Raw genomic sequence first — 13,110 nt, 5'->3', positions numbered from 1 at the left:
TGAGAAGCTGGAACTTTGAGATTTTCTTTAAAAGAAACAGGTTTAAGAATTGTTTAAAGATTTTTTGAGCCAGTGCCACAGAGTTCAGTATTTATAGCCATAACTAACATAATATAGTTGGAAAATTATTGTGGGTTACACGTATTTCTTACAGTCTAATTGTTTAATCATATCAGCACTACCTTTCATGACTTATTACAGCTATTGTAACAACACGCAGTATGTTTATAGTGCCAGTGCTGACAGCTCAGTATTGTTAATGGAAACTTTTTACAGTATATCACAGTTTTTGCCTTTGAGTTTAGTGACCTATAAAGCCTGAGATTCGGGAGTATTTGCTCTCCTCAGCAATCCTAATTTATTAAAGAATCATTCTGCCCAGTGTCTGTTTGTACTAAAGTAATCCAACCTTTGCATGTTTCATTTGTAGAAAAAAAAAGAAATGACAAAATCCCTGTTTTTGTATTAGCTAAAGCTTCTCCCAGCCATCTGTTTTCTGCCTGTAACACACTAGTTGTGTCCAGTGCACAGCAGAGGTGCTGGTTCTGCTTGTCATCTGTTGGTTGTAACTTGTATCGTTGTAACACTGTGTTTTTTTGTCCTCAGGAAACAGCCTTATAAAGATGAAGGGTTTTGAAAATAATCAAAAACAGAGGATAAAGGAAAATGAAAAGTTCCTTTTCTTCTCTCTGAATCAGAGAGGGCAAGGGCTCTGACTGCACTTTATTAATGCACTCCATCTCGCTCACTTCTGTGTCAGGCATAATACAAAGGGCAGGTGTGTGCGTGTGTGTGCGCACGTGTGTGTGTGTGTGTGCGATACCGTGAGAGACAAAATGACGGTCGAGAGAGTGAGCTAATTTTTCTATCATTAAGACTTATTGCAGTAGTTATCCTTTGCAAAGGGTGTAGTGTTATAACGTTCCTTGTGGCATCTTTGTAATTGCCTTTGATGTAAATGATATATATATATATATATATATATATATATATATATATATATATATATATATATATATATATATATATATATATATATATATATATATATATATATATATGTGTGTGTGTGTGTAGTTTAATGATGGCTTGTCCTGTGCATTCATTTTTACTGTAAAAGCCTGATTACCTTCACTTTAATTTTGAATGTAAGCTTTTTAGATGATCCTTAACAAAAAGAAAACCCCAAAAAACAATTCTTGATCTCTGACTGAAGACTAAATTCTAAAACTTTTATTTCTGCTGTGTGAAGAGTTAACTATGGCTTTAATCCACTCTGTAATCCTGTCAGTGGACTGTATGCAGTATCTAAGCTTGGGTACAATTTTAGATGCCTCTGTTGTATCTCCTATCTCACTTGAAAACATGCAGCCAAGCTCTACATTGTTGTTTCAGTAGATACAGAATCTACTTTCTGTCACGGCCCTCTATGCCTTAAGGTAGACACAAGAAGTCAGGAAAGCATGAGAAATGCGAACAGAAAAAACAATACAAGAAAGAAACACAGTGTCATAAAAGTTTGAGAGAAGAGGGAAAAGCCAAATGCATAACCACAACTTTCGCAATTAGTTATAGTTCTCGCAACATTTTCAACTGTTCACCGGGTGAAACAGCGTGGCTGCAGTCACTCTGATTAAGGCCCAGGTTGGATTACAGTGAATTACCACGTTATTGAGAAACCGTGTGATTTCTGTCACCAGCAGCAGACGGCATCTTGGCTTGAGCGTAGCTAGAAAACAGATACAAACATTACCTCCTCATTGTCACTTTGCGCTAAACTTTTTCCGTGTTTAAAATCAGGAGCGTGCAGTTGCAAATTAACACGCCATGTTAATTTCGTAAAATGCTTGCAAACTGACTTGAAAATCAATGAAAGGAACATGGAGAGCTAAACGAATATACAGATTAATAGAGACTGGAGAGATACACACACACAAACACACACGCACACACACTACTACCCGTAAATTATGATCTGTGTTGACTAGTGGAACAAAAACTATTGGAGAAACGTAAACACAAGATGAGGCAACAAGACAAGACAAAGGGTGGAGGCAAAGTGAGGGGTGTAGGAGATCGGAAAGTACAAAGCTATACTATCTATACTTGGCTTTTACTGGAAAGTACAAAGCAAGTATAGATATAATATGAAGGAAAAACTGTGTTAATTTTACTTATAATAATTATTTGGTCGAATTGTTATAATGGCATTTCTTCCCAGTGCAGCCTTAATCATACAAACTGACATGTTTACAGTAGGAATGAACATGTAGTCGCTGGAAAAGCTGCGGTCAGCTATAAACAGCCACAGCTTAAATGCTGCCGTTGGCTGGATATTCCCAATGGTGTGATCAGTAGTTTGAGAGGCAGTGCTGGCCTGAGGCAAGTAGCCCCTGGCTTCATGTCCTGGTTATGGTCGAGCTGTTTAAGCTTTAGTTGACATTAAAACATAAATGTCTTTCTGAGCGCAGTTCTTGGAAAGATATAACAGTACTTAAATACAGCTAAATGGAGTTCAGTGTTTACTGAAATATCTAAACCAAATTTATATTACACGTTTATTAAATTTGAAACGGCTTTAAACACAAGAAACATATTAATGCATTTTCTTTCAGCACATCATTATTATTATTATTATTTTTGATATAGTTTTGTACACCCTTCTCTTTGAAATAAACAGCACTTACATGTCAGTGTTTTCAAGGTCTGCAGGCTGGAACTCACAGATGGTAGCAGAGAGACTGTGGATAAATTAACATCAAAAGATGTCAGTTAATCCTTTTCAAGTTCCCTGCAAAGAAAACTTAGTTACATAAAGTTGAGGAGTGGAAAAAAAAATCAAAGCAAGCTGTAATAATATTCTAGTAGGATTACAGAACATACAACCCCTCCAAATATAGATGTACTTTCAGCTTTTCCTTAAAAATGTAACACAAACACTAGTAAGTGTTAGAATCACAGATCACAAACAAATGAGAAAAACCTGTAACATCTGTCCTCAAAGTTATATCACATACTGTGAAAAGTGTATGAAAGAAAATGATTCATCACAATGCAATATGCAAACTGATGTTGTATCCTGCAGCTGGTTTTCTCTCAGACTCTTAAAAAAACCACTGAAAAAGTGATTCATACTCTGTTACTGAGTGTTAGACCACCACATCTATAAATCCGACTGATATTATGTTTATGCAACACAGCTGACAAGTTTTTAGTAGAGCATAAGAAATAGCCATTTTAAGGGTGTAAAGACTGATTGACTGTTTTGAATGAGTGTAATGTTTTGTATTATTGATCTTCTGATGTCAGTGTGCACCCATTGTTGAGTGCTTACTATACAAAGTGCTGTGTACAAGATATATCAGTAGAGAATGTGTGTACAGGCATGACAGTGTGTGTGTGTCTGTATGTGTGTGTGTGTGCACACATACATTGCAAGTATTTTAAACCATAGACGAGTGATAGTGTTTCCTCATAAGCCTGTCTCGGCCTTGCATTCCTCTCATTGGTAGAGTCTGGTGTGTGCCGGCTTTCAACTAATCTGGGAAGAATGTCGGTTTCAGATGCACATGTGTTCCATTAAGTCCAGATCTGCGTAAATAATATAACATGCAACAGCTAGCATTACAGGTAACCATACCCCCACAGCTGCTCCTTCGGCTTTACAGTCCCCCAGTGGTGCAGCCTATAAAAAGGGAAGGCCAGTGTTGATTTCTAATGAGAAAATCTATTGCAGTGCTCACTGTGTTTTAAACAAGCTAATATCGCTTTGCAAAAAAAGAGAGATTATTTGGCAGTTCAAAAATATGACTCGAGAAATTAAATTGTATTGGATAAAAATTGGATACCTCTATATTAGATAAGAAAACTTGGAAAATGTGCATTGATGGTGCATTAATATATGTTAAATGGTACGCTGACAGATATTTGAATTACTCACCTTGACATGCATCAGAATAAAACAAATCTTTATGTAAATCAAAATGAAGACATGAATGTTTGTTGCATGGCTGGAGTCTTGCAACCATGCATGCTTCCCAAGTTATTAATGATTCTATATGCAGACCACTGCCATTAGACCTTTGTGTTTATTGTCAGCCTGCTCTGCTTGTAGTGATTGGCTTGGCCCTGCCAAGTGGCAGGCCAGTGTTTGCTTGTGCTGTCTGCCTGGGGAAACCCCTTTTGTCCCCAAACAGACACTGTATATAATACAAAGTTCAGAGGATGCCAGCGTCTTCCTGGTGTGGTGCAGCGTCTTCCTGTGGCAAATAAACAAAGTTAGTTAGAAGTTCCGAGTCATTTATTTAGTTATGTATTCATTTATGTTCCTTTTACTTTTTCGGCAAAGATTACAATAGCATGAACAAACAAGTGAATCTTGCCTGCTCTATTTTGGTCAGCAGTAGAGAGTGGGTGGGCAGGATTTAAAAAAAAAAAATAGAGAGAGAGAATAAGAGGTTAGATTCAACCCGAGGTCAAGTAGACATGGTACGGCATCTGGTTTGGCAAAAAATATCACAGAAACCCAAACCTGACCAAAAAAGTCAAAGAGAGAAGTGAGAGCCTCTGAAGTGAGTAGAAAACAAAAGAAAGGTGTCAGAGAACAAGTGTAAAGAACAATGCTTCTTGCACTTGCAAACTGTTGTGAGCCAGCAAGGAAATGTGAGGAGTTTGGCTTTTGCTGTTCTGGGTGCCAGCACTCCTAATGAGTCTGTCAGGGCCAGTTAGCACAGCCAGGCCTGCTTGTGTCCCCTCCAGGCCATAGACAGCTGTTATTAGCCCCGTAATGGCATGCCACAGGGCCAGATTAGCCTGGCACAGTGGAGAAATATCAAACATTCACTTACTGTGGCTCCTTCGCTGGCTAAAGAAGCTGTTTGGCAAGGAATTCATTTAGCTGTGATGCTGGCAAGCTACCTAACAAGCCCCAAAAGAAAAAAGGTCTTCAGTGAGAGATGGAGTTAGTGTACAGTAGCTCCTCTGGAAGAAAATGTTTTAGTTCAAGCAGATCGGGTCAGATTTCTGATCCCTATTAAGAAACACGAGTCACATCTCACATGGAATCATGCTTTTGCTTTATGATTAAGTAGACATGGTTTGCTGTTTTCTTTTTGCCCGGTGATGATTGGCAAAACAGCACATTCTTATCTTTACTAATGCTGTATCATCATTATGCAAACCTCATCGACAAGATGGCCACTGCTGTCTATTCATCTGTTTTTACCTTTCATAATGAGCACAGGAAATCAAAACCTTACACAGCAAGTACTCTCACTCTGCCTTGGGGGATAGTGTGCACTATGCACTGTCTGTGATCAGCCCACAACATCTGATCAGCATACTGGTAACAGTTACTGATCTATAAAGTACGCATCTTACATAGTATACTGTAAATCATACTCTTGTTTCGAGTCTGCTGTTTTCTGCATATGAATATGCAAGCTTTTGCATATCTGGCTTTGCAGCTTGCATCTCATGGCAATCACTCTGCATTTAGATCCATAAACACAATATACTAAAGTGTGTTTAGGGTGTTTTCCAATAAGAGCTGGGGCCGAGTGACTATTTTACACCTATATGTGTTTTCCTGTCTATAAGCTCTTACACATGTTTTCCTTGAAGTAAAAGGCCAGCTGTGGTTAGTTCATGCCATTTAAAAAAAATATTGTTAAGCACTGCATGTCTCACTGCAAAACACTCTCAGGCTAATGCCCTTGAATGTATTTATGTCTTTCTGGGTGTTCTACATATGCACCCTGTCTGCGTGTTAAAGGAAGAAGAAAAGTGATCTGAGGGAAAGATAATGTGATATTTATTAATTACTGCATTGTGTGTTTTCTTTCAACAATTTGCATCATATCCTCATTAGCAGACCATATGGATTGAGTGTGGCAAAGTCATTATGTACTATACAAAGCAAGCAGCTGCTGTAGTTATTTCCAAATATAAAACTATGTCTTGTCCTCTTGTTTATGAGGGGGCAGTTTTCTACATCACTGATGGCAGCTTTTATTTTCACAACAGGCAGAATACAAAGCTAAAAGCGGGTCGAGAGAGAAAAAATAGACGTAGCCCACTTTATCAATGAACACGCACAAAACACGCGTTCTCACTATTCTAAAAATCAGATGACTGAAACAACACAAAACCTATTGAACACATGTTACTGAAGAGTGATGCTAATGTGCAAACAACAGAATATCGAGAGAATAACAGATACGCAGTGCTGTGCGTACTAGCTGAGAGTGAAGTGAGGAGATTGATAAAGACAAAGAGATTAAGAGCATTAGATTTGAAGTAAATCCTGTGAGGTACCCATGCTGTGGCTGTGGGCCACAGTGTGAACCCCACTGAGCTACACTCTCTCTTTCCCTGGCAGAGATCACTTTGTGCGAATCATTAGCTTCCCAAGTACTGAGGGCTTTTCCGCAACTCTCGTAGGTGCGTCTGAAATCCACACGGGGCAGTACGGGGAGGAGCTGGCAGGCTTAAGACCCAGTACCTACACTCCGATTATCAGTTGTGTAATGTACAAAAAGATGGAGCCAGTAGTAAACCAGTGCATAGGAACACTGGCTACCAAACACAACAGCTTAGCACCATTAGTGCTGCTCCATGAGCCAATTTTATCCAGTTATTATGTGTAATACATCACCATGAAGTGATGTGATTAACTTGGCAGCCAATGTGCAGGTTTGCGACTTGGTAGAAATTTATGGAACTAACACTGGTAAACAAAAGGAGAACCATCAAAAAAACGTGTTTATTGACTGAATGATCTCTGTACTTTGGCTGAGACAGTAAAAGTAGAGAAACTTTGAAACTAAATTACTTTAAAGTTAATTTTATTAAAATGTGTATATTTTCATTACCGTTTAAAAAAAAAAGTACTGAATGTCTTTCTGTTTCTCTCCCCCCTCCAGAGCAGATACGGTGCTCCAGATCGAGGTGTAAGGCTCTACAGTTCCCTGCCCATGCGCCCAAACCCTGACGGCAAGAGACTGCCCTCTACTGGGGTAAGACTCCTCTCTCCCAGCCTCCCCTCCACCCACACACCCAATGGTCTCACCCACACCTATATGTCACTTTTAAACCATAGAGCAAGCCTCTGAACTTCCCTTAGTTGCACAACAAGAGTACCTAGACATCAGATGAGAAAGACGTATCGAGTTTTTGCCGAGTCCTACAAGTATTGATAATATAAAAGAATCTGCATGAAAATAACTGAAATATGCAGTCAGCAATGTCTGGACTGAAATCACTTCCAGGAAACAACTTAACCGAACAATTAACAATTCCTCACACTTTATTCCTAACATAAACCTCTTCCTCATTCTTTGACTATGCGTTGCACCCTCCACCCCTGACTAATACCAAGCCTATAATTTTTCCCACACTCACTCTAATAGTGATAGTAAGAGTCTCCTATCCCCACCCCATTATTGACCAAAAAATAGCACCCATCCGGCATGGTGGTTGGTGTGGTATTTCTTTGGTAGCTTCTCAAAGTAGCGTAGGTTGTGCAAATGATCGGTCAACCAATCGACTCCTACTGCATTTGTTTTGACACAGAACGAAAGCCAAGTTGTGCCTTTCTGGAAATAATACTTCTACCTGTTTCACGTGAAAAAGAATAATCTGATTATGTATGAAAATTAAACATTTTTCCCTTTTTCTTTATATTTTGCTGTGTTTGGACATCAAAGTCTCATTCTTTCTGTTATTTTATTATACAAATGTTCATGGGCATGGTTGGGAAAACAAAACAAAAAAAAAAGATTACGTTTATTGAAGTTAAGTGATGGAACACCTCCAGTACTTTGACTTTGACAAAGTGCTGGAACAGTCAGTCTACTTTGTTTGTGAAACCATTCTTTCATTTTTTTAATAAAACATCTTTTTGCGGAAATCATAATTAGAATCTAGCTTGCCTTGCTTTAATGCATTTATGTAACAAAGGAGAGAAAATGAAAGAACAATAGAGCAAAAAGAGAGAATTTAATTTCATATGTCTCCCTTTTTCATGTTTCACTCCATGCAAGTGCTTTTTGAATTATCTCTTCACTGCTCCAGGGCTCAATGGGAGGAAAAGTGAGGGAGTGAGGGAGAGGAAGAGAAGAGACAGGCAGACAAAGCGAAAGCTGTGTAATATTGTTGGTGCGCACCTTTTTTAATTACAACAGAGATTGTATTGATGTCTCAGGCCACATGTCCTAAATCATTTATCAAGGGGGAGAGTGCTAACAAAGCATTTCTAAGAAACCCATCCTCTCCCAGGGCCCAGAATCATATGTTATCTAAAGTGAATATTGTTAATGCTTTTCAGTGGAGAGACCCACTTACAAATCATGGGAATGAGTTCCTTGTCAGGACATCCGTGAGGTGGTAAAGATATATATCCACCTTCATCTAATCCGCTGTTGTGCAAATTAAATTGCACCTAAATCTCGATGTGGAAGCTGTTTGTAAAATAAAGACGCTCAAAGTTATGGATAAATGTTCAGCAGTGGAAAGAAGATTTGTATGTTGTCTAGTTGTTGTGTTCAGATTACACGTGTGCAAATTAGAATAGAACAAAAAAAAACAACGCAAAAACCACAACACACATATACACACAGACATTATAAAAAGAGAAAATGTGTGCTATTTTTCTCCCCAACTCTCTCTTTCTTACTCACCTTTGGTTTTGTATGTCATTTCCTTTTGTCTGTTATTACCTGGGTACAGCGTCAGTACAGTAGCATACTGTAGCTACAGGCTGCATGGAGAGGAGGAGAATATAAACCACTTAACATGCAGGAGGAAACCAGACGTTTTTCCATTGCACTTATCAGGTGCTGCGGTGAGAGCAAGTGTAAAGGTGTAGTAGGTCCCTGCCCCCCCTCACCCCAGCTCCTTCCTCCCCTCTTACTTCCCTTGCACACCCCTTTTATTTTCCCCTGATCTTTATCTCTGTCCCCCACCACACCACCACTCACCACCCTCAGTTCAGTTAAAAGTGGGCTTGGCACTTCCTCCCCCCCCCCCCCCCCCCCCCCCACCCAAAAAGAGAAAGAAAAAGCATACACACACACACACACACACACACACACACACACACACACATTCCTTACCACCACCACCACTTCTTTTCTCTCTGTCAAACTAACCTCCAACTCCTGCTCTTCACCTCTATGTTTCCTGTCAAGGTGCACTGCCCACCCCCCTCCCCTCCCTCCAACCACCAACTCTGCCCCCGCAACCTTTTCTTTTTCTTTTTAATTCTTTCAACATCTATTACAGCTCTAAGTGCGTATGGTTCATTTTTATAAAAGTGTTCAGTGTAGAGGGCGGGATCTGCGTTGCTCTGCGGTAATCTTCTCATACCCAGATGTAGATGTGAAATATAGACGCGAGCTTTTGTTGTATTAGTTGACTTAAATGGAATCTCACTAGTAAAACAAAATAAAACTGTATTGAAGTATTCTCAAATTTATACATAATCATCTGAAAATTTGATGAACATAGGCATCTAATCTAAACTCACTCAAGTCAACTAGGTTTGGGGATCTACGCCAGAGATTGATCCTGTTTTCTCCCTGGTGGCTGCTGAGCACCCATACTATAGCGAACAATGATTAAAAAAGCTATTGAGTGTCAAGTTGTGACATTGAACTGGCTGAAAACACTTTATCGAGTTCTAAGCCACCCTTCATTTCTTTATAATTTGCTATGAAACCCTGAAATAGGTGTAGAAATGTACCAGCATACATGGAAATACAGTAGACATACATACAGCAAGCACAGTACATGAGGGAAAAACAGAGCTTGAAGTATATTTGGTATGACTACTTCTGCTCTTCAACACAATCTGAACTCTCTTAGGCAAGCTTTCTTTTAATTTTTAAAGGAATAGTTCTCCAGTCTTCTTGAAGGACATTCGAAGCTCTTCTTTGGATGTTGGCTGTCATTTATTCCATTCTCTGACGTACTGCTTCAGTTAACTTGAGGTCTGGCATCTGGGAAGGCCAACCTATAACTGATACTGTTTCATTGTGTGCTTTTATATCCAGGTATGCCTTTACTGCACTGGCAGTGTGTTTGGGATTGTTGTCATACTTATAAAAAAGTCGTTGCCAATCAGACACTTTCCACATGGTGCTGCATGATGGATCAAAATCTGATGTTACGGTTCTACGTTCATAATTCCATCAGTGTGAGCCACTGTGGCTAAAGCACTAAGTAATGTTACAGATTCAGAGAGGAATGTGGTCCTTTTGATTTTGTTCTGAAGCCATGATTATGGAAGCTGATGTATGGATGTGATAGAGAAAGAGTGATGGTATTTACAGTCTTACAATATGCTGTAGGACTCAGTTGCTTACAGTGCAACTTACTGTTGCATAGCTTAGCTAACAATGCAGTGACGTGGATGCCGATGTTACATTCTTAGTTTTAGGGAAATGTGTTAAGATCGTAGGTGCTGATGTTATCCTACTGTCCATCTTGCAAGTTGTACTTGATGTGTAGTGAAAATGCTGTTTTCTAGATTTTTGATGTTCATGTGTAAATGAAAATACAAGTTTGAATATCTATATTTCTCACTGAAATGTTGCATATCAGCGAGGTTAAAAAAAAATCCATTATACGTATTTTCTTCATCAAAAGACATTCGTGAATCTAATTCTTTTGAGTACACCCATGCATACTAGCTTTCAGGCTTCTATTGCGCTGCGTTTGTTGGCACATTGCTGTGAATCTTGGCGCATTGCCACCACGTATAGATTACTGGGATTGTGTGAAACCATTGGCGGGAATGTGTATTGCATCAGCCGTATGCTTGTGGATGGGCTTGCATGTGTTTATGTGCACACATAAGAACTGATAAAAGGAGAACCCACTCACACAAATGTTCCTGCTATAGTGCCAATTGCAGTAACTTAAATTTGTGCAAATCAACTTATTCAACATTGTTTGAAAATGTTATAGATTTAAATACATGCCTTATATTTCTTGTACAACTGTTTGAATGGAACAAACTTTTGTGGGCCTGACCCATTGGCACATCACTCAAGCTTAAGAGGTAACCTTACGTATGCTGAATGCATGATTGATCTAATTTAGCTCCAGTTCAAGTTTTATTTTCTATAATGGAACTAGAGTAATTGCATTTACTGAGAATGATACAATGAAATAATTAAAAATTGAGTGTTTAAAGTCATGCACAACGACTCTCAAATATGCTTCAGTGGAGGGTTGTTTAGCTCAGGTTGAATTAACATCAGTGTATCCTTTGCAGGGAGTCACACTGTTTGAGCTATCGTGTAGATGTTGTTATTGTTGTTGTTGTTTTAGCGCCTCTGCCTTGACAGTGATACATAGGGTGAAGGTTCAGAATCTGCTGCAACGCAAAGATGACAGGTTCGTTTCAGGACTCAGGACTTTGTTTTTTCACCACATCCCCCTTTCTCTCGCTCCCTCTCTCCTGCTCTCTTCCTTGCTTTGTGTCTCTCTGTGTCTTTTTCCAAGCTGATTTGGAGCCTTGCATAGTCAATTATGTAGAGAGTGAGAGAAGGAGTGGGGGCTCCAGCTTCCATATTTTGGTGTGTTATTAATATTGCATGAGCACTATTCTGTAGCGAATATCTAAGAGACTGCCTATTAAGGCAGCAGCAGGAGAAGAATGTGACAGACGTACGCACACACACACACATATATGCACACACTGTACATACACAGACCGAAAGCCAGAGAGCAAGGGTGAATCAGTCAGGATCAGGCACAGGTTGTTATAATTAGTGTTTTCCTGATTTATTACGCTGGGATAATAAGAGTGACTCATTTTCCTGTTTAATAAGTCATGTTTGTTTATCTTGACATGGCTCGCATCACACTGTACAGTCAGTGTGTTTGATGTTAGTGAGAACTGAGTAATGTTCCACTGTAATTGTGCTTTGAATTGAATATTTTAACTAACCAACTGAATAAACAAACAAAACAGATGCAAAATAAGTGCCTGTTGTAAAACGTTTCCAAGATAATTGTTATATTGCCTATTGCAAAGCAGAAGTGGTCTGATGACAGGCTATTTATTTCCTGCTGCTGGGCGGGTATCAATGATGCACGGAGTAAGTGTCAACACTGACAGGCTGAGAAGATCCCTGGTGATGACTGAGAGGCTCAGCGTGGATACTTATTGCTTTTTGGGTGCTAAATGGCAGTGACACTGTGTGGTCTGTGAGAGACTTCTCATTTCATGCCACCAGAGACTGAAAAGTTAGGTAATATCATTTAATATGAGCACATTTAAACACAAATACAATATTTAGGAATTAGATCTAGTATTGACTTCTCAGGATCTATGATGTCACCTTCACTTGTCCAAAGCTAATAAAGATAGGTAAAAGATAAGCCGGAAATCTTTGGAAATTTGAGAAAACATGTAAAGTGTAATGCAACAGAACATAATGTATAGTCATACAAAATATTTGATTTCCCCCCTCACAGATATATTTCTTCCAAAAAAGTAAGATTATGTTATTAAATGTATGGCAGTCTGCAGAGACAGCAGTTCAATTAGTTCACTCGTCATTAAAGTATATTTTTTTGTGTATCAGAAATACTTTGCAAAGCTTAATATTGCTTTAAATTCATTATCCATGTTAATTGTTTCATCTGTATTTGCCAAATCAGGTAGGCTACCATCAATCTCAATATCAAAAATAATAATTATCAAACTCATGGGACATGCAGACGTGCCACTCCTTCATAGCTTTTTCCTCTTGCAGTAGCAATGCAAGGTGCCCAGAAAGCCCGGCCCGGAGTCAACAAAGCCAGTTAGTCTAGTCTACAAACATCACGCTGGGCTTAATGTCGAACAAGTGCTTGGTGACCTTAGAGCACCAGCTGGAGTTTAAAGAAGTCTTTAAAAGGCCGATTCTCCACAGTAATATCATCGCCCATGCCTCAAAGAGTCAGGATTAAGGCCCACTTTGCCCCACGAAAATGTAACAAATGTGTGAAAACATCACAGCCGAAGCCAATGTGGGGAGAACGATGTAGAGAGTGGCAGCGGAGTTGGTGGTAGGGGGCTTACGAACGATACAAGAGGCAGAAAAGAAGGGAGAAAGT

The 13,110-nt window shown here is 39.2% G+C and overlaps 1 protein-coding gene across 3 annotated transcripts in view; it reads left to right on the top strand.

The window, feature by feature from the left end:
- The window catches only part of tox2 (TOX high mobility group box family member 2), an 85,514-nt gene that overhangs the window by 21,335 nt on the left and 51,069 nt on the right, over window positions 1-13,110 (top strand). For all 3 annotated transcript variants that reach the window (XM_086293832.1, XM_086293829.1, XM_086293831.1), the window contains exon 2: window positions 6,924-7,016. In XM_086293832.1, coding sequence (XP_086149958.1) covers window positions 6,924-7,016 — 93 coding nt within the window. The remainder of the gene's footprint in view (window positions 1-6,923; window positions 7,017-13,110) is intronic.

The sequence above is a fragment of the Aulonocara sp. 'chitande type north' Nkhata Bay genome, linkage group LG5 (genome assembly GCF_057382095.1).
Source record: "Aulonocara sp. 'chitande type north' Nkhata Bay isolate Kocher_YH1m ecotype deep benthic linkage group LG5, A_spYH_male_GT1.1, whole genome shotgun sequence".
In the NCBI taxonomy this organism is placed as follows: Eukaryota; Metazoa; Chordata; class Actinopteri; order Cichliformes; family Cichlidae; genus Aulonocara; species Aulonocara sp. 'chitande type north' Nkhata Bay.
This window is presented reverse-complemented; position numbering and strand designations above follow the sequence as displayed.